This window comes from Rattus norvegicus, chromosome 3 (genome assembly GCF_021556685.1).
Source record: "Rattus norvegicus strain SHRSP/BbbUtx chromosome 3, alternate assembly SHRSP_T2T, whole genome shotgun sequence".
In the NCBI taxonomy this organism is placed as follows: Eukaryota; Metazoa; Chordata; class Mammalia; order Rodentia; family Muridae; genus Rattus; species Rattus norvegicus.
In genome coordinates, this window is record NC_141536.1 from 76,412,139 (window position 1) to 76,435,220 (window position 23,082).

The following is a 23,082-nucleotide window of genomic DNA, read 5'->3' on the forward strand; positions in this document are numbered from 1 at the left end:
CGGGTCGCCCCGAGTGCACGGATGTCTCTCTTACTTATCCAGTGAACATGTTTCCAAAGCTGGACCCTAGGGACATGGGGACCGTGGACACACAGCACTTATTTCTAGTAAAACAAGTCCTGGGTTGTTATCAGGGATCGGGGATCATAATGAAAGGCCCTCAGCACCAGGAAGGGTTTACGTCTCAGTGAAGCTTGAACTCATAATCTTCTGAGTGCGACACACAGTGATGGTGGTGATGACCACAGCAAATAGCACAGGTGTTCTGGTCACTTAGCATCTGTCGACTTTGAGATGACGAGCCTAACAGCTCCCAGCTTTACAGAATGGGAAACTGAGGCTCATAGTAGTTAAATAATTGTTTCAATGTCGCACCGCTGGATGCTCTCTAGGACTGTCCATCACATCAGGCAGGGTAGAAGCTCCACTTATCTGAAAGAGGAAATGCTTCTGCAGGAGTGAAGTCCAATGCTCCTGGTGCCACCCAGCATGATTCTGGATGATTTGATTGTGAGCCTAGCCTTTACCAGCTGCAATCTTTCTAGCATGGACGCAAAGCATTCTTTTTCTTTTTTTTTTTTTTTTTTGGTTCTTTTTTTTCGGAGCTGGGGACCGAACCCAGGGCCTTGCGCTTCCTAGGTAAGCGCTCTACCACTGAGCTAAATCCCCAGCCCCGACGCAAAGCATTCTTAATGGAGACTCCATAGGCACGGCCTTCCCTTCAAAGCACTTTGCTCCCAGGAACTGCAGGCAAGGGACATCTGTAAACATCTTGTTTCATTTAGGTGATGTAGACAGAATGTAGGCAGGTGATGGCAGTCAGGGAGTGAGGGCATTTCCCAATGTCTGCACATCTCAGGAAACACAAACCCTAGGGATGTCACTGTCGGGAAAGATCCCTGCACACCTCCTGGCCACGCTGATGTTCCCTAGTCAGATTGCCGAGTCTCAAGAGAAGCCTGTGGATATGAGCTGCTGATAGCTCTGTGGTAGAGCCACAGTCTTTTTTTTTCTTAAGTATTTTAATTACATTTTAATTCATTTATTTTGTATGTATGTATGTGCACACATGTCATGGCATATATGTGGAGGTCAGAAGAAAACTTGTAGGAGTCAGTTCTCTCCTTCCACCAATGGATCCCCCAGGAGTTGAACTCAGGTCATCAGGCTTAGCAACACACACCTTTAGCAACTTGAGCCGTTTGTTTGTTTGTTTGTTTGGTTGGTTGGTTGGTTAGTTTTTTAGTGACTCTCAAGCCCCAGTTCTTTAAACATTAAAGAAAAAATATTTTGCCCACATGTATGTATGTGTGCCATGTGTGTGCCTGCAGTTTAGAAGAGGGGTGTCAGGTCCCCTGGAGCTGGAGTTACAGATGGTTGGAACCATGTGGGTGCTTGGAACGGAACCTGAGTTTTCTGCAAGAACAAGGGCTTTTAACCACTGAGCCATCCCACACCAGTTCTCTGAAAGACTCAGAGATAAGTATGTGGTGCATACCTGGAAGAGCAGCCCTTAGGTCGGGGCAGGAGGATTGTCATAAGTTTGAGATCAACCCGGATTACTAGTAATAGCTTCAGCACACACACACACACACACACACACACACACACACACACACACACCACTCTCAAACACACACACACACGAACCACACACACAAATACACACACACTCACACGCACACACCACACACACATATACACACTCAGACTCACACACCACACACACACACACACACCACACTCTCAAACACGCACCACACACACAAATACACACACACACCACTCTCAAACACACACACATGCACCACACACAAATACACACACACACACTCACACACACCACACACACATATACACAGACTCACACCACACACACACACACACACACACACACACACACGACTTAGGAGCAGGTGATGTGACTTTAAAGTAACTAAAATTGGGTGGAAATCGTGGCTGATAAGTTCCTATTGAATGGAAGATGCTTATATATGGGCTTCCTCCCTTCTGGTGATAGGCTATCTATTCTACTAGTGTGGCTTGATGGGGATTCCCATCATTTCTTTTTCCCCCCTAACAGTGGATGAACCTGACGCATGAAGAGTATCAGGAGGGTCCAGTCACAGAACAAGAACAGTGGGGTGGGGTGGGGGCTGAGGGATTCAGGATCCTCCCCATTTATCTTCGGTTCATCCTCGTGACTTCAGTAAGAGCTCTCTCTGCTCCTGTCCTCCACTTTGGAGTACATTTAGAGATTCACCCCCATTCCCTCATCTGCAGGCTTGCCTAGTGCGTCCCTTGGTGGGACAGTAACTCCCAGCATTATTCCCTCCCTGCCCAAGCCTAGACCAAGCCCACCCAGGATTCCATGGTCCAAGGCCAGCCCCTGCCCCTCATGGTGCAGTAACGTGTGCCAAAGCTCTGCCGATCAAAAGAACAATAGCAGCTAGATAGCCCTGGACACCTTCGCCCCCAGCGCATGTGCCCTTGACCCTTTAGCTGTGGGTGTCACAGGCCAAGAGCCCCTCGACAGTATAGTTTTCCGCTGGGTGGATACACAAAGGTCGGCCTACCTCTGAGGTCCACGGAGGATTGGAAGGGCAGAAGTTATTCAGTCCTGCTGGAAGTGGGGGAGGAGAAGCCGGAGGACCAAGTGGCCCTATCTTCTCCATGAAGATACCTCAGCTGGATGGAATTTGTCTATATTTAGCAGGTGGCTAGCAGGAGGCTGATAAGCAGGGCTGGGGAGGGGGTAGTCCTCATAAATAGTGAGAACACGGGACACTGTTCAGTCCCTCCGTGGGTGGCCTGCTTGGTGCGCCGTGTGACTGTTCTCAAGATGCCTGAGCCAGGGAAGAGACCAGGTAGCTCCACAGAAGGGGTTGGGTCTGGACCTGGGGCAGTGGTGTGCATGGCTTGCGGGTAGGTTAGGTACTGGCATAGGATGAGGCCTGTGGGTTCCAGGAAGGGACAGGACAGCGGTCCTCTTTGGGCTGTGTCTGATTCTCTGCTTCTTTTCCCAACCCTCTAAAGAGGTCGAGGATTAAATTCAGTGTCAGGGCCACTGAGAGATGACTTTTCTAAGTTAGGAAGAATCCAGGGTCATTCTATTCGGACCTATGCTTTCTTTTTCAGTCAAATTCCAGAAGTTCCACGTAGGTTGCAGTGGAGGCAGTCCACTGAGTCCCTGAGCACCTTCTGGTCTCAGTTTCTGAATGTACTGAGTATGTGGGGGTAGTGATCCGTTCCAGCTCTGAGTGTCTGCCACATGAGCCGGAACCCCTAGGGTCCTCACATCATGCCTGACTCCAGATATGGGGTGACAGAGCCTCTCTTCTCTTGACTAGAACAGGCAAACGAAGGACAGAGAACCTGCAACCAAAGGCCTGAACCAGGCCCATACCCTTGCAGAGATCATGGGGGCAGGGATCCAGTCCCCAGGCCCTACCTCCAGCCCCCCTGCTGCTCCCAGGCTAGTGTTATCTCAATTGCTCATTCTTAGTGTGAAGCCCTCAGAGGACAAATTTAGCTATATTCCAAGTAGGCAGCTGGGGCCCTTGCCAAGGGTCCCACAATGGGAGAGGAGGCTGGGCCCATCGCTGATGTTCCTAGTCAGGAGGGTAGGAACATCTTGTGGGGTGGTAGGGACAACAGCCTGAGCTCTATCATCTGTCACTTAACCTCTCCCTCACCTGAGAAATAAATATGGTTGCACCTACCCCATAGAACTCCTGGAGCATTAAACAAGAGGCTTGGAGTGTGCTTACCACAGTCTTCTTGAAGGAGGGTGTCAGGGGTCAGGTACCAGGGAGCCTGGCTCCTGCAATTTCCATCTGACTCTTCAGTGTCAGCCTTCACCAAGAAGCCCAGGTCAGTGGAGGTGACCGCAGGCAGTGCTGCTGTGTTCGAGGCTGAGACGGAGCGGTCAGGCCTGAAGGTGCGGTGGCAGCGGGATGGCAGTGATATCGCTGCCAATGACAAGTATGGTTTGGCAGCAGAGGGCAAACGACACACACTGACAGTGCGGGATGTGGGCCCTGACGATCAGGGTTCCTATGCGGTCATCGCAGGCTCCTCAAAGGTCAAGTTTGACCTTAAGGTCACAGAGCCAGGTAAGGGCTTGCTGACCTCTCCTCAGGGCCCAACCTGATCTTCAGTCATAGCCCTGAACAGGGAATGGACTCTGGGCACTGGCCTTTGCCCTGGCAGTGCTGTAAACCAGAAATGCCTGTTCCCCTCTTCTGCACCAAGATCTCTCTAAGCATTAGTTGTGGCTGCAGCTCTTTCTGCATTGTGGGGGTGGGAAACCATGAGCGGTGTTCTAGGAAGGGCCCTCTCCCATAGCAGACCCGGAGTCTGGCCACACCCAGACAAGGACTTGGCTAGCTGTATGTGTTGGTGAGGAGCTTGGTGGTGCTGGGGGTGCTGGGTCAAGGCCAAAGCCTGGAAAGGGACAGCAGATGGATCGCAGGGCTGTTCAGAGCAGAAATCTGGACATGGGACAGGTGGACTGTGAAGGTTGGAGGAGCAGCAGGCTAGCTCCTCTTCTTGGAGTGAGACCAGTGCCTGAAGGAGTCTGGGGCACAAGTGGAATGCATTTTAGGTGGGACATAGGTCTGATGTCCGAGAGGGGGGCTCTGATTAGAAACCGTTCCATGACCCCACCTAAGCCCCTCCAGAGAAGGCAGAGTCTGCAGTTGCTCCAACCTCTATGGAAGCTCCAGAAACTCCCAAAGAAGTTCCTGCTCTAGCCACTCAGTTGGAAGGAAATGTCTCAAGTCCTGAAGGTAAAGGGGACTGGACAATGAGGGACAGGCCAGTGGGTGGGGAATATCCCAGGACAGACCTCAAAAGCCTTCTTTCTTAGGGTCAGTCTCGGTAACCCAGGATGGCTCAGTCGCAGGGAGTCAGGGAGCCCCTGACGACCCTATTGGCCTCTTTCTGATGCGGCCACAGGATGGCGAGGTGACCGTGGGTAAGTGGGAGCTTCTGTGCTCATACTTGGGACGGGGAAGGAAGCCCCAGGGCAACAAGGTCAGAGAAGTCACTTTTCTCTTGCAGGCGGCAGCATCGTCTTCTCAGCCCGAGTGGCGGGAGCCAGCCTCCTGAAACCGCCTGTAGTCAAGTGGTTTAAGGGCAAGTGGGTGGACCTGAGCAGCAAGGTGGGCCAGCACCTGCAGCTGCACGACAGCTACGACAGAGCCAGCAAGGTGGGACACAGGGCACGGAACTATGGAGTACAGGATGTAGGGAGGCTAGAAGACTGGGAAGCAGGGCAGAGCTGCAATGGTCAGCCACACCAGCCGCACACTGCACAAAACAGCTCCTACGTGTAGCCATCTGCTTGGAATTTTATCGTGGCCATGCGCCAGCAAGAGCCCATCAAGGGTCTTGAAAGGTGGATCCTTTCTGTGAGTTATACAAAGGCTCTGTATGTGTTAGCCCTGAGAGGTGAGGTGGGCAGGGCCTCTCCTTGCCCAGACTTCCTCCATCCCCTGCCCACAGGTCTACTTGTTTGAGTTGCACATCACAGATGCGCAGGCCACTTCTGCTGGGGGCTACCGCTGTGAGGTGTCTACCAAGGACAAATTTGACAGCTGCAACTTCAACCTCACTGTACACGGTGAGAGAGGCCCTGGGATCTCATCAGTTCTTGTGGTCTTCATGGGTCCTGGTCTCTTGGGCTTGTCTCTGTCTCACAACTAAAGAGGGTGACTAGCTGTGGCCAGATGCCAGTGCTGATCACCTGAGGTGTGAAAGAAATCCATGAGTTCAGGAGCAAGCGTGGGAGCAAGTCGAGGGTGGGATGCCGGTATCAGTCATCCCAGCCTGACACAGTTTGGATGTGAACAGGGAGGTGAGTGGGAGGCAGCCCACTGTAGAGATGAGGGTGAGAAACTGCCCCACCTCTCTAAACATGAACCCTGGAAAAAGCTGAGAAGATGGAATCTTGTGCCCCCACCCCCTGAGGTCACCCCCATCACGTCACTCTCTTTGTACACAGAGGCCATTGGTTCTGGAGACCTGGACCTCAGATCAGCTTTCCGACGCACGTGAGTGGCTCTCTTTCCTCAGGAATAGGGGGAGGCCAGTGTCAGGGGCTGAGGCCCCTTTAAGTTTTAGATAGACACACGGTGGGGGGTCCAAGCTGAAGTCTGAGGGGCAAAGGTGAACTCCTGGGTCCTTGAGGAGGCTGTCTAATTCCACAGGAGCCTGGCTGGAACGGGTCGGAGAACCAGGTACTCTTCTGTCCTCCCTCCGCCCCATCCCCTAAGCCCCGCTAGCTCTTCAGTGAAGCCTCATGGGGGTCTCTCTCCACAGTGACAGCCATGAAGATGCTGGGACTCTGGACTTTAGCTCCCTGCTGAAGAAGAGGTGAGTCCCTGGATCACATTTTCCAGGGCAGGGAGTAAGACACAGCATTGGGGTTTCCAAGCTGTGTGACCCTGAACAAAATAAGGCACCTCTCTGAGTTGACTTCCTTACCAAGTGGGATGACCCCAGTGTGGACAGGAGTTATGTCTTAATAACATCCTCAGTGTACCCCTGAAGACCCCATATTGAATCTATAATAGATCATTTCCATAGATTCTGAGGGCTATAAGAAATAGGAAGAGGGTCCCCAAAGTTGTAGCAATAAGGACCTAGCCCAGCACCTGACTTTTTTTTCTGTCCTTTCTTCCCCTTTCTTCCCATCTGCCCTTCATGGCTGCTGCTGCTGCTCCTGCTCCTGCCCAGAGAGTAAGGAATGGGTTGGGAGGCTCTGGGTCTTGCAAGAGGATGTTAGCTTTGGGAATGTGAGCCCTTTCTGCTGGGTTTTGGTGAAACTCCAGAGTGACATTCTTGAGGCTTGGAGTGGCCTGGATACTCTGTCTGGTATTAAGAAGAATGAAATGGGGGCTGGGGATTTAGCTCAGTGGTAGAGCGCTTACCTAGGAAGCGCAAGGCCCTGGGTTCGGTCCCCAGCTCCGAAAAAAAGAAAAAAAAAAAAAAAGAAGAAGAATGAAATGATTGCCCTGAAAAGTAGGGGCACTGTATGGGAAAGAGGGAGCAATGAAGGCTCTGGGTAGGTCCCAGTCTTGGCAGGGCGGTGTCCAGACTTCTAATGTGTCCCTGTCCTTCTTTCCTCGTCTGGAGCAGCAGTTTCCGGAGGTGAGTACCCTACAATCTCAGAGCCCTCCTCTGCGCCCTCAGCCCAGAACCCTCCCTAGTTCAACCCCCAAGACTCCTAGACTGGGAGGGAGGACAGGGGAGGGGACAAAGGCAGGGCCTCATGTGTCCAGGAACCTCCCACCCCAGGAAGGGTCAAGGAGGGGTTGCCTTGAGCTTCCCAGTGGGCTGTGGGACACAGGGACTCAAAGCTAGAAGCACCCGCTGAAGAAGATGTGTGGGAGATCCTGAGACAGGCGCCACCGTCAGAATATGAGCGCATCGCCTTCCAGCACGGAGTCACAGACCTGCGAGGCATGCTGAAGAGGCTCAAGGGCATGAAGCACGATGAAAAGAAGAGCACAGGTTAGCCCTTCCCAGACATGGGAAAGGAGATGGCACCAGCTAGCTCCCAACAATGGAGCCGGGCTGGAAAGCACCATAGAAAAACCTGTAGTATGGGCAGAGGGCCAGACAAGGAGTAGTAAAGGGAACAGTTGACAGTTCAGCCAGGCAGTGCGTGTTTTCCATAATCACCCTGTTTAATTCTCCCAGCAGCACTGCCAAACGGAGTAGGCAGTTCACTTTCACAAGTGAGGAGACAGAGGCACAGAGACATGAAACTCACAGCCCCATGGCTGTCTCCAGGCCCAGCCTGAGTATCTGTGGGCTTCTGCACAGTCCTCCAGCTGCAGAACTGTTTTTACCAACATGGCTGCAAGGGGACGCATGGTTGTGACGTGGGCCTGGGCTCTAGACTCGTCCATACCACAGATTAGTGGGATTTGTGGCCTTAGGCCACTCACCTAAGCCTTTTCTATCTCTACAACATGAGACCCATGACAATGGCCTTGAGAACTGGGCAATACAGCGCTAAGGGAGGGGAAGCTGGCAGGGATGCTACGGTGAGGTGTGGCATTAGCAGGAGGAAGTGAAGGGCATGTGTTATACAGTCCTAGTTCTCATCTATCTTGCTGGATGCCTCTAACCCTGCCCACGAGCTGAGTGAGCAGTTAGGAAGAACCTCAAGGAAGACAAAGCAGAGACAGACGGATGGACGGACAGACAGACAGTCACAGAACAGAGATGAGGAGACAGGGTCATTATGGAAACCCAGAGGATGTGTCGGGGATATGCAGCAGGGGGAGGAGGGTGTAAGCCTGCCGTAGCTGCAGTGGCTGTGATGGGGGGTGGTGTGGGCATTGGGGGTGGCTGGGCTGAGTCATGGGGTTCAGCCTTTCAGAAGAAGCTGGAGCCTGCCTACCAGGTAAACAAGGGCCACAAGATCCGGCTTACTGTGGAACTGGCTGATCCAGACGCCGAAGTCAAGTGGCTTAAGAATGGACAGGAGATCCAGATGAGTGGCAGGTGTGGTGGAGGTGGGGCAGGGTCCTGGGTCCTGGGGTTAGGGGAGAACCGCACTGCCTTGTATTTTTCTGTGAGATCTCTCTGACTCTGGCTCCCAGTCCCGTTTGTATCTTTCCCCTATTTCCTCCCCATCTTTGGTATCTAATTCCAGGCCATTTGACCTAACCCATCTCTCTCTCTCTCTCTCTCTCTCTCTCTATATATATATATATATATATATATATATATATATATATATTATATATACATATTTCCTTCTATGTGGAACACTGCAATGGCTTCTTCTGTTTCATAGCAAGTAAGTCTCCTCCTTGACAGCTTGAGGCAGGCATGGGGTTGTGAAGGGCACCAAGCCCAGGAGGGGCATCGGGGGCCCTCCTGATATGCTGCTGTGTTCTACCCAGGTACATCTTTGAGTCCATCGGTGCCAAGCGTACCCTGACCATCAGCCAGTGCTCACTGGCTGACGATGCAGCCTACCAGTGTGTGGTGGGGGGTGAGAAATGCAGCACAGAGCTCTTTGTCAAAGGTGGGCTGGGGACCAGGGGACCCTGGAAGGAAAAGAAGCCACAGGGACCAGCCCTCATGTGGTTCCTCCCTGGACAGAACCCCCGGTGCTGATCACTCGGTCCCTGGAAGACCAGCTAGTGATGGTGGGTCAGCGGGTGGAGTTTGAGTGTGAGGTCTCAGAAGAAGGGGCCCAAGTCAAATGGTGAGTGCAGGGGTGTGGGGGGTGTGAGGTGGGCTAGAGGGTGGGGACATCTGCCCAGAGGACACGTTGTCCCATGTCTGGCCAGGCTGAAGGATGGGGTTGAGCTGACTCGGGAGGAGACCTTCAAATACCGGTTCAAGAAAGATGGACGGAAGCACCACTTGATCATCAACGAAGCGACCCTGGAGGACGCAGGACACTATGCAGTTCGCACAAGTGGGGGCCAAGCACTGGCTGAGCTCATTGTGCAAGGTGAGGGCCCCTAGCCCCACCCTGGCTGGCATGGAAGGAGCAGGCTTTGGGCTAGCCTTTGATACCCTGACCTCGTCTTCCTCTCTGTAAGTTGGGTGTGCTGAAGTGTGCCCTGCACAGGGGATCAGGTGAGCCTGGTCAATGTCACCCCCTGAACCTGAGTTTCCTTGTACAACTATAAGATCAAGACACAGTTGTGTACCACACAACTGCACACACCTAACTGGAGGCCGGCATACCATTGCCTGCCAGCCCACCTGTCCTCACAGAGGTCCACACTACACTCACATTCCCGAGCTCACAGGCTCTGCCCGTCCCCCAGAGAAGAAGCTGGAGGTCTACCAAAGCATCGCGGACCTGGCGGTGGGAGCGAAGGACCAGGCTGTGTTTAAGTGTGAGGTTTCAGATGAGAACGTGCGTGGCGTGTGGCTGAAGAACGGGAAGGAACTGGTGCCGGACAACCGCATAAAGGTGTCCCATATAGGCCGGTGAGTGAAAGAGAGGCAGGTAAAGGAGGGAGGCCAGACGACTCGTGATGGGAAGAGAGAAAAGGAGAGGAAGAGAAAGTTACAGAGGAATCGCATGGGAAAGTCACCTAAGACAGAAGGCAAAGAGTTTGGGAGACACTCAGGGTGGGGTGCCCTGCCATTCCCCAGACTGTGACCAGTGGCGGTAGGTCACTGAGGAGGTTGTATCGGCTCATCCCAGAGCCTCTGGGGGCCATGCTGGGCTCCAGTTCAGAGATTACCCAGGTCAGTGTTTGCCTGTCTCCAAGGGCCCCATCGTGGGGTTGCCCCTGCGCAGACATCATGTCTGCACTGCTGACCTCAGAAAACACACGAGGGAGCTGGAAAACACAAAACTAGATAAAGAAGCCACATTTTAAAATATCAGAATGCTAAGGAGCTAGGGTAAGGCACAGTCCCCTGAGATTGGGGGTACATAGAGAGGCCAGGCTTGTGAGCTGAGTTACCACTGCCCTTCAGGGTCCACAAACTGACCATTGACGATGTCACACCTGCCGATGAGGCTGACTACAGTTTTGTGCCTGAAGGGTTTGCCTGCAACCTGTCTGCCAAGCTCCACTTCATGGGTGAGCTAGCTGCGTGTGTGTGTGCGTGCGTGCGTGCGTGCGTGTGTGTGTTTGGGGGACCTGGTCAGGATGCCCTATGGCTTGGTCCTTAGTGTTCATTGCTTTTCTTCTCTTTCAGAGGTCAAGATTGACTTTGTGCCTAGGCAGGGTGAGTTGTGGGACCCATTTGTGCCCCTCAGCCTTTTCTCTTACCCCCCATGTCCCATCCCAACCCCGATTCCCTTCCACTGCAGACACAGAGATGGCAAATGTCTGGGAATAGGACCTTAGACCCATGTCTTAGTTAGGACTTCTGTGGTTGTCATGAAACACTGACTAAAGAGTGAGTTGAGGAGGAAAGGGTTTATTTGGCTTACACTTCCATATTGTGGTCCATCACTGAAGGAAGTCAGGACAGGAACTCAAGTAGGGCAGGAACCTGGAGGCAGGAGCTGATGCAGAGGCCGTGGAGGAGTGCTGCTTACTGGCTTGCTCCTCGTGACTTGCACAGCCTGTTTCTTATAGAATGTAGGACCACAATTCCAGGAGTGTGTTGGGCTCTCCCTATCATTACCTGACTAGCCCACAGCCTGAACTTAGGGAGGCATTCTCTAGGTAGAGGATTCCTCCTCTCCAGTGACTAGAGTTTGTGTCGAGTTGACATAAATCTGACCAGCACAGTCCAGCTCCACCACCCATGACCATAGGCTCAGTTATAAACTCGCTGGCCTTGAATTCTTTGTGTTTGTACAGGTAAGTTAATGCACGTGCACACTTGTGTGAGGCCCAGAGTCATCCTTGATATTCCTCAGACACTGTCCAGTCTGTGGGGTTCTCACTGGGACTTGGGACTCATTCATTAGGTGAGATTAGGTGGCCACTGAGTGGGCCCCAGGGACCTACCTGTCTCCATCCCTCCAGTGCTGGGATTATATATGCACATCTGGCTTTTCTATGTGGGTTCTGGGCATCAGACTCAAGTCTAACTTTGCCAGCCGAGCCATCTCTTCTGACCCTGATTTATTCAGGTCTAAAATGAAAGGTGACTGTGTTCCTCACAGGGATGGTGTCTCCATTGTGAGATGTTAGCATATCTCTCTCCTCTCTGCGCTCTCCTCTACTCTTCCTCCACCTCTTCCTCTTCCTCCTCCTCCCTCTCTCTCTCTCTCTCTCTCTCTCTCTCTCTCTCTCTCTCTGTCTCTCTCTCTCTCTCTCTCCCCCTCTCTCTCTGCTTTGAACTTTGAACTAGGAGATCTGCCTGCCTCTGCCTCCCAAGTGCAGGGGTCAAAGGTGTGAACCACCACTGCCAGCACCTTTTCTCCATTAACACTAGGATTTAATCAGGCATTTTAGAATCCTAACCTTAGCAGACTAACTCAAGCTAGGGTTTTCTCCAGCTCAGTGCTATCCAAAGTGGGCTCACTCTACATTATCAACCATGTGAGGAAGTTCTCATGTTTAGAAGTACTGAACACCAATCACCTGGTGCCCCAGAAGGTGGGTTGTTGTGTTAATGGCCCCCAAAATCTTGTGGTAATGACTTCCTCATACCTGTCTAACGCAAGCTTTCCTAACTTGTGTGCCCCCTTTTCCTCTAGTAGGATATCTGGTACTCCCCCAGACATGGTGGGTGAGATGTGATACTTGGTGACCAGAGTTCTTCTCAAAGAACTGGGCACTATGGAAGGTTCTAGATCCTGTTTGGGTTGGTAGTCACACAGGTGTATACATTTATTAAGAATCTCAAGTCTGGGCAAGTGACAAAGCTTAGAGAGGAAATGGCACTTGTCACACAAGCCTGGGACCTGAGTTCAATCTCCTGGGGTCACATGAGGGTGGAAGGAGGAAAGGAGGAAGCCGACTCCATGACGTTGTCCTCTGGCCATGTGCACACTGTATGTATGGCATGCCTCACCCACCTGCCATGTGTGCACACACAAGACTGTCAGGCCTAAGGGCACTTGTAGTGATCATAATGGCGGTACCACGGGAAGGAGCAGTTTGTTCTTCAAGCCTTCCCTTAGGCCCTGCCTAGTTCATGGGAGGTGGAGTCAGGAAGATCTAGAGTTTGAGGTTAGCCTGGGCTAAACTTGAGAGACCTTGTCTTTTGTTTTGCTTTCTGCTTTTGCTTTTGGAGACAGGGTCCCTCTATCTAGTTCTGCCTGTCCTGGAGAACACTCACTAGACCAGGCTATCATAGCTCACAGAGGTCCACTGGCCTGAGTGCTGGGACTAAAGGCTTGTATCACCACGCCCGGCTGAGACCCAAGAAAATCCCGCAGGACACTCTGCTGAAACTTGTAGCTTTTATTGTATATAAATTATACTTAGATGAAATTGATAAAAACAAATCATCAGGGACATGAGCTCCCAGCACCCACCAAGCGACCTCTGTACCTCCTCTGCCACATTTGTGGGCCCATACCCCTCCCTTTTCTCTGAACTGTACTCCTCCATACAGAACCTCCCAAGATCCACTTGGACTGTCCTGGCAGCACACCAGACACCATTGTGGTTGTTGCTGGGAACAAGTTACGCCTGGATGTCCCTATTTCTGGGGACCCTGCTCCCACTGTAATCTGGCAAAAGACTATAACACAGGTACTGTAGTTCTTCTTCTCCTCAGTTTCCCTATCTGTACAATGGGTGGGTGGGACCAGATGAGTGTTAACCTTTGCTTCATACCCTACCCCACACTAACCTGAAGGGGTCAGCTCCATTCACTGGGAACATGAGGTTCCCTACTGGCCAGAAGACACCATGTTGGAAAGCACTTAGGGAGTGGAAGGAAAGCTGACTCAGCACCCCAGAAAGCTGACTCAGCACCCCAGAAAGCTGACTCAGCACCCCAGAAAGCTGGCTCAACACCCCTAACCCTAATCCCAGTCCATTCTGTTCTCAGGGGAAGAAGGCCTCAGCTGGGCCACCCCCTGGTGCCCCAGAAGATGCAGGTGCTGATGAGGAGTGGGTGTTTGATAAGAAGGTAAGATTGAAGTCCGGTCACGCCCCGTGTGGTTCTCACTCTATACATGCCCTACCCACCCTACAGAAAGACCTGACGGGCTCTCTCATGGTGCAGAGGGAGGGAACTGACAAGGCCCTTGCCAAGGTGTTGGTATCCTTGACTTTGCTAGGAAGTCACTGGAATTAAGTCATGGTTCCTCGATCCCTGCCTCATCTCTCCCCACCCCTTCTTTTTATTCATATTTTTTTATTCTTGAGAATTGAATTCGGATATACCATGAGATATGAGCACACCCACCATTTCCTCCCTCCTACTCCCAATATCCCCCCTCCCAACTCCTTTCCTTTTCTAGACTATGCAGTCCTGGCTGACCTGGAATATTCCCTGTGTAGACCAGACTGGCCTTAAAACTCAGACATCCACCTGCCTCTGCCTCAGGGCTGCTTGGTGTTTTGTTTTGTTTTGTTTTCTCTAACTCACTAAGTTCGATTATGGCTGAAAATGTGTGCACAAGCATGGGACCACCCGCTGGAGCATGAGCAGCCTTCCCCCCCCACCGCCCCCCGCAGTTATGCTCGGCCAACCGTCAGGGTGGAGCCCGGAGGGCACTTCCTTGGTTACCTCTGATGCCTGGCTGGCTTCGTCAAGTGTGGGCAAGCACAGCTGCTGAGTCGCTATGGCTGCACCAAGGCCAGAGACGGCATTTCTCCACACTCCTCCCCATCCTTTGTGTCTCATATGCCAAAATGTTTCCTGAGCCTTTGGGGAGGAGACAGAGGGCTCCATAGAGATTTGTCACTTAGGGCTGGACATTCCGTCTCCTACTCTCAGCACTGACTTCCACACATCGCTCTCTTGACTGCTTGCTGCCCAAAAGGAAGTTTCTTGATTCAGGTTGAGACCAGCCAGGTCTATGGGGTAGGCAACCATTTGGAAAGCAGTTTGACAACATGACCATTTAGCAAAACAATAGTGGCAGGTTTAACTCCGGGGCCTGTGACCTTCTCAGCCCTGGGCTTTGGAACAGGATTACAGTAGCAGGCATGGCGTTCCCCTGTGAGACAGGCCTCAGATCCTAACGGAGAGCAGCACTTACCCCCTAACACCTGGGCCAGTGCACCCACGGACCCGTGCTTGGCAGGTCGGCATCTCGGCATGCAGGGTCCAGTGCTGGGGAAGACCACTGAAAGCTTTCATCTCCAACAGCCTGTGTAGCACCTCTCTGAAAGCTAGCCAGCAGGGAGAACACCTCCGCGCTGATTTTAGATTGTGTGCCTCTGGAGCTGGCCTTGGCTATGTGCACTTGGGTTCCCTGGCCTCCGCAGCAAGCGCAGCTGCCTGGCGTGGCCCAGTTCTGCTTTCTCCTCTGTCACTACTGGCTCTTCTGAGGGACTGAATACCTGTAACATTTCTGCAGCTTTGTGGGAGTCACATTCTTCCCATGGGACAGATAGGAATCTAACACACACAGAGGCGAAGTTCCATTGACAAAACTAGAGTCTGAGCCCTTTGCCTGTGTCTTGTCTATGGTGTCACAGTGAAAAATTTTGAACTAGTCACTTACAGAGGTACAGTTCCACTCAGGCTGTGCCCTGCACCTCACTTCCCACAGACCCTGAACTGAACTGCCCTCTCAGTGAAGGGTTGATGGCTACTGTATAGACTCAGATGAGCCTTGTCCCCAACTCTCTCTCCCTTTCAGCTGTTGTGTGAGACGGAGGGCCGTGTCCGTGTGGAGACCACCAAAGACCGAAGCGTCTTCACGGTCGAAGGGGCGGAGAAGGAAGATGAGGGTGTCTACACTGTCACAGTAAAGAACCCCGTGGGCGAGGACCAGGTCAACCTCACAGTCAAGGTCATTGGTGAGCTCCCGGCCCAAGAGCACAGGACAACACCAGGGAGGGTCCATTCACTCCCTCATTCAGTTACTCAACAGTGTTCGTGGGGACATTCTAGAGCAGGCCATGGTTCTGACTGGGACTGCCTGAGAGGAGTCCTGTGAGGAGATGGGTGTGTATAAAATACTGTGTGTGACACTGACGGTTCTCTGGGAGAAATGAGCATGGGACAATCATTGTGTTCTGGAAGCCTGGGTGGATGTAGCCAATGGGAGCTTGGACAAGAGGTGAAGACCAGTGGGGAGTGACAAGTGGTGAGATGGTGGATGTAACACCATCCGGTTCTAGATTGCTTTGACTCTGCAGGTGGGGGGGGGATAAGAGATGGACGAGCGATGTTGTTGGACTCTGAGTTGGACATAGCTAAGGTGGTTCCTTTCCCATCAAGATGTGCCAGATGCTCCTGCAGCCCCTAAGATCAGCAACGTGGGCGAGGACTCCTGCATTGTGCAGTGGGAACCACCTGCCTATGATGGTGGGCAGCCGGTCCTGGGTGAGTGCCAGGGCACAGGGACAGCCTAGGGCAGCTGTCACTCAGGGCACAGACCTGACTTCTCATCTCCTCTCTCAGGATACATCCTGGAGCGCAAGAAGAAAAAGAGCTACAGGTGGATGAGGCTCAACTTCGATCTGCTGCGGGAGCTGAGCCACGAAGCCAGGCGCATGATTGAGGGTGTAGCCTATGAGATGAGAGTCTACGCGGTCAATGCTGTGGGAATGTCCAGGCCCAGCCCTGCCTCTCAGCCCTTCATGCCTATTGGTGAACTGCCAGATCCCCAGAATGCAGGGGTCAAGTGGGTGGAGGGTAGCAGCCTCTTAGCTGACAGGCAGCCTCTGCACTGGACCTTTGCATGCATGGTCTCTAGTGCTCTCAGGGAAAAGCTGCCTTGCATTACAGATGAGGAAACTCAAGCCAGGCAAGTTAAATGACCTCAGGATCACCTTGCTGGTAGAATGGATCCCCTAATGAACGTTAGTTACAACCCCCTGGGATTTGAGACAGGATCTCATTTATGTAGCCCTGTCTGGCCTGGAACTCTCTATGTAGACCAGGCTGACCTCAGACTCAAAGATCCACTTTCCTCTGCCTCCTGAGTGCTGGGATTAAAGGCATGTGCCACCCCCTCAGAGGCCACAAGGGGACATCAGATTCCCTGGAATTGGAGTTACAGGAGTGTGTGAGCACCAAGTGGGTGCTGGGAACTGACCCGAGTCCCTACAAGAGAAATAAGTCTGTAACACAGATAAGTCTTGGCATCACCCTCCAGCCTTCCCTTTTTTAAGGAACTAACTTTCGATCTGTGCAACTCACCTAATCCTACATTGGCAGGAAGTTGCCATGCTTCACTCTGGCGTTTGGCTTTCTCTTACACTTCCAGCATTCCCTACACTAATAGGTGAGCCCTTTCCGAATCCTTCGTGAGTCCCCGTTTTGTACCAGCTCTTGGTTTGTAAGTCAGTCCAGAGACATGACTTTTAATGCAGACCAAACACTCCTGGAGGTATCTGGAAGCCAGCAGAAGGAAGTCCTTTTTGAAGGTCATCAGACAACTGAGGTCCCGGTCATGGATGGCAGCTTCCCTGCCTTACAGGCTCACTCAGACCCTCTCTACCTGTCTCTGTCCAGGGCCCCCTGGTGAACCAACTCACCTGACTGTGGAGGATGTGTCGGACACCACAGTCTCACTCAAGTGGCGGCCCCCAGAGCGTGTGGGTGCAGGTGGCCTGGACGGATACAGTGTGGAGTATTGCCAGGAGGGCTGTGAGTACTCCACTCCTGGGGCAGTCCTCAGAAGGTAGTATAGCAAGGTAAGGTGTGATTTTGACTTATTTATGTCTGCACCCAGGCTCCGAGTGGGTGACTGCTCTGCAGGGGTTGACAGAGCGCACTTCGCTGCTGGTGAAGGACCTACCCACTGGGGCACGGCTGCTGTTCCGAGTGCGGGCACACAATGTGGCAGGTCCTGGGGGCCCTATCATCACCAAGGAGCCTGTAACAGTGCAGGAGATACTGCGTGAGTGCCCCTCTGCTAAAAGGCCTGCTACTGACCACCTTTGCCCAATCAAGACGAGACGAGACGAGCCGGGGCATGGGCATCATCAGTAGCCAGGGACAGGGGCGGGGACAGGGCGGGGCAGGCCTTGGGCCCTCTTTGTTTTCCCATCAGCCCCTAGTTCTGGAACAGGGACTCCAGCACATAGATATTGTCCTCAGAACTGAACAGTGAGGTTTCTCCGGCCCATTTAGGGCCATCTGGGATACAGTTCTCATTCTTCTGTTGGTCTTTGTTGTTATTGAGACAGGGTCTCTCTATGTAGTCCTGGCTGTTCTGGAACTACATAGACCAGACTGGCCTCAACCTTACAGACTGCCTCTAACTCCCGAGGGCAGGGAGTGTGCCATTTATACCTGGCTTCTTCTGTTCTTTACCTCAACAAAGGTAGAAGGATTGGTTCTCTAGGTTGGAAAGAAGCAACAAATAGAAATGGTACTGGGTTGAGGGTCCGAAAGTGTGGAATCAGTCTTTGCTTACATCTTACAAGATGTGTGGCTCCAAATAATTTCCTTACCCTCTTGAGCCGAAGCTGAACACAGTGGCATCCACCTGCAATGTTGTCAGGAGGGCAAGGGATGTGTAGCCAGGCTGGGCTATATGAGCTCCTCCTCAAAAGATAACACCAGGGCTGGAAAGATGGGTTCTCAGTTAAGAGCACTTGCTGTTCTTGCAGAGGCCCAACGCACGTTTGTGGTTCATAATCATTCTAAATTCCAGTTCCAGGGGACCCATTGCCTTTTCACGACCTCTGTGACACATGGTGCACATATATTCATGCAGGCTAAATGCTCTCACACACAAATAAATCTAAAAAGTGAAGTACACACACTCACCAAAATGATAGTAATATATGGAAGCTCAGTATATAGCTTTTAGTGTTGAGCATATTGGAATTGCTGTGAGTTAGGAAAGTCTGGCCCATGGCAGATTTTTTTTTTCTCAGCTACAGTGCTCTGGGCTCTGCCCCAAGAGAGAATAGACCTGTGGAATCCTTCAGGTTGGGCTTCAGAAGGGCTCTGGTTGAGCTGCCCCCTTTCTACCCACAGAGCGACCACGGCTCCAACTGCCCAGACACCTGCGCCAGACCATCCAGAAGAAAGTTGGGGAGCCTGTGAACCTCCTCATCCCTTTCCAGGTAGGTTGATTCCTTCCCTGCCCGAAGATGAAACCACAGTTGAAGGATCTCCTGGGGGCCGCAGACCTCGAGGCCTCAGTTCTCATGTAGCTGGTATAGTGCCAGCCCCTCTGGAGAGTGGCGCTCAGGGTTGGGCTGGTCATCCTCCCCCCAGGGCAAACCCCGGCCTCAAGTGACCTGGACAAAAGAGGGGCAGCCACTGGCAGGCGAGGAGGTGAGCATCCGCAACAGCCCCACAGACACAATCTTGTTCATCCGAGCTGCCCACCGCACTCACTCGGGCACCTACCAGGTGACAGTTCGCATTGAGAACATGGAGGACAAGGCAACGCTGGTCCTGCAGATCGTGGGTATGTGGCCCTGGGACCTCCCTTTGAGTGCCCCTGTCTCCTGACCTTGAGTCTGGGAACCCCCCTCAGAGCCTGCAGAGGGTAGTTAGAAGGAGGGGCTCCTATCTATAAACTAGCATGCTCCTGCTTCTGCTCAGGCAGCATCAGGATGCTCAGTGATCCAATCAGATCTGTCTCCTGCAGACAAGCCAAGTCCTCCCCTGGATATCCGGGTCGTTGAGACTTGGGGCTTCAGTGTGGCTCTGGAGTGGAAGCCACCCCAAGATGATGGCAATACAGAGATCTGGGGTTATACTGTACAGAAAGCCGACAAGAAGACCATGGTAAGCCTGGGGTCCTGGGCCTCCATATACCCTCCTTAGGTCCAGCGGCCCTTCCCTGTGCTTATCATTGACCTCCAGTCCATTGTTCTGGTTTCCTCTGCGGTAGGGGTAGAGGCACAAGGGGTAGCCAAGAAAGGCAGAGGTCCTCAGAGTGCCCTCCCTTCCTTCACATCCTCTAGGAGTGGTTCACTGTTTTGGAACATTACCGTCAGACTCACTGTGTGGTATCAGAGCTTATCATTGGCAATGGCTACTACTTCCGGGTCTTCAGCCATAACATGGTGGGCTCCAGTGACAGAGCTGCTGCCACCAAGGAGCCCATCTTTATTCCGAGACCAGGTGCTGTGCCCTCAATCACACTGTGGGGGATCTGGGGAAGGAGGGGGAAGCCTAGCTTGGGTGACCAAGACTTGTCACCAACAGGCATCACATATGAGCCACCCAAATACAAGGCCCTGGACTTCTCTGAAGCCCCAAGCTTCACCCAGCCCTTGACAAACCGCTCCATCATTGCAGGCTACAATGCCATCCTCTGCTGTGCTGTCCGGGGTAGTCCTAAGGTAGGGACTCAAGGTTCTGGGCTAGACTGACAGGGGGCTAGTCTCCTAGGCTCCCTTATGGTCAACTCCCCAGCCTGTATATTGTCTGTGCCTCTTCTCTGGATATCTTCCAGTCTTTTCCCTGAACAGGGCCTATTGTTGGCTCTATGTCCATTCCCAGCCTTGGGTTGAGTCTGGTGCTCCAGTGGGAACTTCTAGAATAGTCCCTCTGAATTCCCACTGTCTCCCCCGACCCCCGAGATGCTGCCCTTCTCTTCCTCCTTTTACTTGATGTTTAGCCCAAGATTTCCTGGTTCAAGAATGGCTTGGACCTGGGAGAAGATGCTCGTTTTCGCATGTTCTGCAAGCAGGGAGTATTGACCCTGGAGATCAGGAAGCCCTGTCCCTATGATGGGGGTGTCTATGTCTGCAGAGCCACCAACTTGCAGGGTGAGGCACAGTGTGAGTGCCGCCTGGAGGTGCGAGGTAAGGAGCCTTCTGGGCCAGGGCTTGGGAGAAAGCAGGGCAGTGACAGGGACCCTGGGCTTGGCTATGCTGTCCGGGTTCAAGCAGGACCTCTGGCTGCTAGATCACTGGCCCTGGCATAGTAAGTGGATCTTGGCTTCTGGAAGGCTAGGAAATCACATGGCTCATCTCCTTCCCTCTTAGTTCCTCAGTGACCAGGATGGCTCCCCAGAGATGGTTAGGTATGTATTCCAAACCACCTCAGGCCAAAGGCCTAGGGTGGCTATCAGGAAATGGGGGTACAAGGAGCCTCAGTTAATTCACCAGGCAGCCTATGTCACAGGTAAATGGATGCCAGCCAGTGTACCAGAAGCCCAGGAGGGAGTTGGAGGAGCACATCTTTCTGCTGCTGCATGTGTATGTGTGTGCAACTGTGCATCTTGGAAGGACTGGTCAGCAGTTTTACGGGGCAGGTCTGGTGGATTCTGCAGAAACTGATGTCACAGCTCCCAAGGAGTGCTGTTAACATTGGGAGCATAAAGTGTGCGTGCCTCAGAAATGGTGACTGGGGAGAGGCCCTCATGGTGGCTCATTGTGTAAGAGCAATAAAAAAGATGAGTGCAGTCATGGGGGGTTGATGTTTCCTGTTCATCCGCACGGGAAAGCATACAGCATTTGCTTGATCTTGGCAGGCCCAGCATTCTCCAAATCAGGGTTCTGTGCTTGTGAGACACTAGTTGCATCAGAAAGGATATCAGTCTCTTTCACCCTTATGTTCAGGTTAGGAAAGTGGACATGAAGAACACTGGAGCCATAGGTGTTCCGCTGTAGGCACAGGCATGAGCCTTGTTCCTGTAACCCAGGGACCACCAGATGTGTGCCGTACAGGGCAGGGCAGTAGGGCCCTGTACTGTACTAGGCATTAAGACCCTGTGAACCCACAGTTCATGACCATATCTCGTGAGACAGAGTGACTCCATCTAGCTCAGACACAGGAAATCACAACCTTCTCTGACTTCCTCCCTGGAGACCACATTTCCTTACAAATCTGGTGGCCGGTAGGTCTACAAATCTGGTAGGTCTGACACTCTTAGGAGTGTCATGGCAGTGTGGTGGGTATTCTGCCCACAAGTGCCAGGGTTTCCCACGGCATAGATGGCCCAGGAAGGTTGGACCTGGGTTACTACTTCGTGCTTTATTCAACATAAGACACTCACTTCCCCAAGAGCACAGAGCCCTGACCCGCAGGCCCTTGGGAGGCCCAGGTCATATCCCAACACACCTGGCCACACCTGTATAGGGGATACAGAGCAGCGTCTGTGTTTTACTGTGACTTCTTTATCAAGCTGCTCAGGTATGAATGCCCAAGTCACCTCCTCTCTCTAGTGGCCAGAGTATCCCAGGCCATAGTGTAGTAGGTGTTCATTTCTGGCACCCCAGGAAGCCCAGAAAGCAGGAGGCCACAGCAGGGCCTCAGTGTGCCAAAGCTGGATGTGGATGAGCTAGGCCTTCCTCGGGCCTGAGCTGAGAGGAAAGTCAGGGAGCTCCAGCAGAGTTCAGGACATTTATTTCACATCACACAGCTGTACATTTTTCTATAAATAATGTGGAGCTGAAATATTTACATTCTCCCCCTGTCCAGTCCTTAGCACTGAAGCCAGGAGACTCTGCCTGCAGACAGGCATGTGTGTTGGGCTCAGCCCCGCCCTGACCCACCTAGCTCCAGCTCTTAGGCAGAGCGGCTGGTGCTGTCTAGGAAACCATCACCTCACTCCTCTGTCCTCTCATGCCACAGGCCAGGAGGACCACCGCAAAAATCCCAGCCCAGCACACGCAGTCATTCAGGATCCCCCACGGGTGCGACAGGCAGCAGCATGAGCTGCAGCCACAATTTAGGAGCTGAGGAAGCAAAGAGGTTGCCACTTACTGAGCTTCCTTTGAATCCTCCCTCCTCCTCCCGGGCCCTCAGCCAGGAAGGCTGTCCCCAAGTGTCTCTCACTTCCCAGACTGGAACTGTCCCAGGTGCCCCACAGTGCCAGACCACAGAGGATGGAGAGAAGACCCATAAACAGGAAGGGATAAGGACAAGGACACGGGACCACAGTGCAAGGACAGGCAATAGAGTGCTCACAGTGACCCCACAGACACGCACACACACACACAAACTCTCTGGAGCCCTGAGGGGACAGTAGGCTAGTCTGCTATTGTAGGAAGAGAAGGTAATGAGACTAGCTTAGCCCCATGACAGATGAACACAAGGACACACTCAGACATAAAACGAAACCAGCTCAACCGCAGGAAGGAGCTTGCAGAGAACACCTTGCAGAGAACACACACACACACACACACAGAGTCTCTGTCTCAGTCGAGGCAGCTTCAGCGCTTAGGAGCAGCAAGAGGTGAGGGGTGACCCCTGGGCTGGCCCAGCTGTGTAACCCCTCTCTATCAGCTAGAGACAGGCCGAGGTGGGGTTCGGAGGTCTTCTTCACTGCTACGAACTGCGGCCACATACGAGAAGAGACACAACACAGAATAGCAGATCTCGTGGGCCTGCAGGAGACAGAAGACCCGTTGGATCAGCCACACTGAGACTCCTGCCCCTTCATAGGTGGAGGGTCAGCCTAGGGTACAAGGCCTGCCCTAGCACTAGCACTGGCCTCTGGGCTGAGTCTTTGGAAGCCTTTCTCTTGAGAGAGGGGGTCAGCACATGTACCCCAGGATGAAAGTGTATTTCAACTTGAGTTGAACCACTGGCATCTGGACCAGTCCCCCATGAGGGTCCCCGCTTCTTGTC

The 23,082-nt window shown here is 52.7% G+C and overlaps 2 protein-coding genes across 51 annotated transcripts in view; one reads left to right on the forward strand and one right to left on the reverse strand.

The window, feature by feature from the left end:
* The first annotated feature begins 2,812 nt into the window (after nt 1–2,812).
* Nucleotides 2,813–20,914, forward strand: Mybpc3 (myosin binding protein C3). The gene is given in 33 exon segments (NM_001106490.1): nt 2,813–2,867; nt 3,849–4,115; nt 4,674–4,790; nt 4,871–4,978; nt 5,065–5,213; nt 5,509–5,626; nt 6,008–6,056; nt 6,213–6,242; nt 6,325–6,378; nt 7,144–7,155; nt 7,355–7,518; nt 8,388–8,520; nt 8,925–9,049; nt 9,127–9,232; nt 9,318–9,484; nt 9,807–9,972; nt 10,471–10,577; nt 10,696–10,725; nt 13,018–13,157; nt 13,459–13,539; nt 15,224–15,383; nt 15,808–15,912; nt 15,991–16,179; nt 17,047–17,181; nt 17,267–17,434; nt 18,523–18,611; nt 18,766–18,961; nt 19,145–19,284; nt 19,464–19,623; nt 19,708–19,844; nt 20,123–20,309; nt 20,493–20,530; nt 20,632–20,914. Coding segments are annotated over 32 exon segments (3,825 nt in total). The 5' UTR covers nt 2,813–2,842; the 3' UTR covers nt 20,504–20,530; nt 20,632–20,914.
* A 924-nt stretch (nt 20,915–21,838) lies between these two features.
* Nucleotides 21,839–23,082, reverse strand: part of Madd (MAP-kinase activating death domain) — a 44,271-nt gene continuing 43,027 nt past the window's right edge. For all 50 annotated transcript variants that reach the window (XM_087654866.1, XM_087654886.1, XM_087654862.1 and 47 more), the window contains 1 exon segment: nt 21,839–22,838. In XM_087654866.1, the coding sequence (XP_087510992.1) occupies nt 22,734–22,838 (105 nt within the window). In that variant the 3' untranslated portion in view covers nt 21,839–22,733.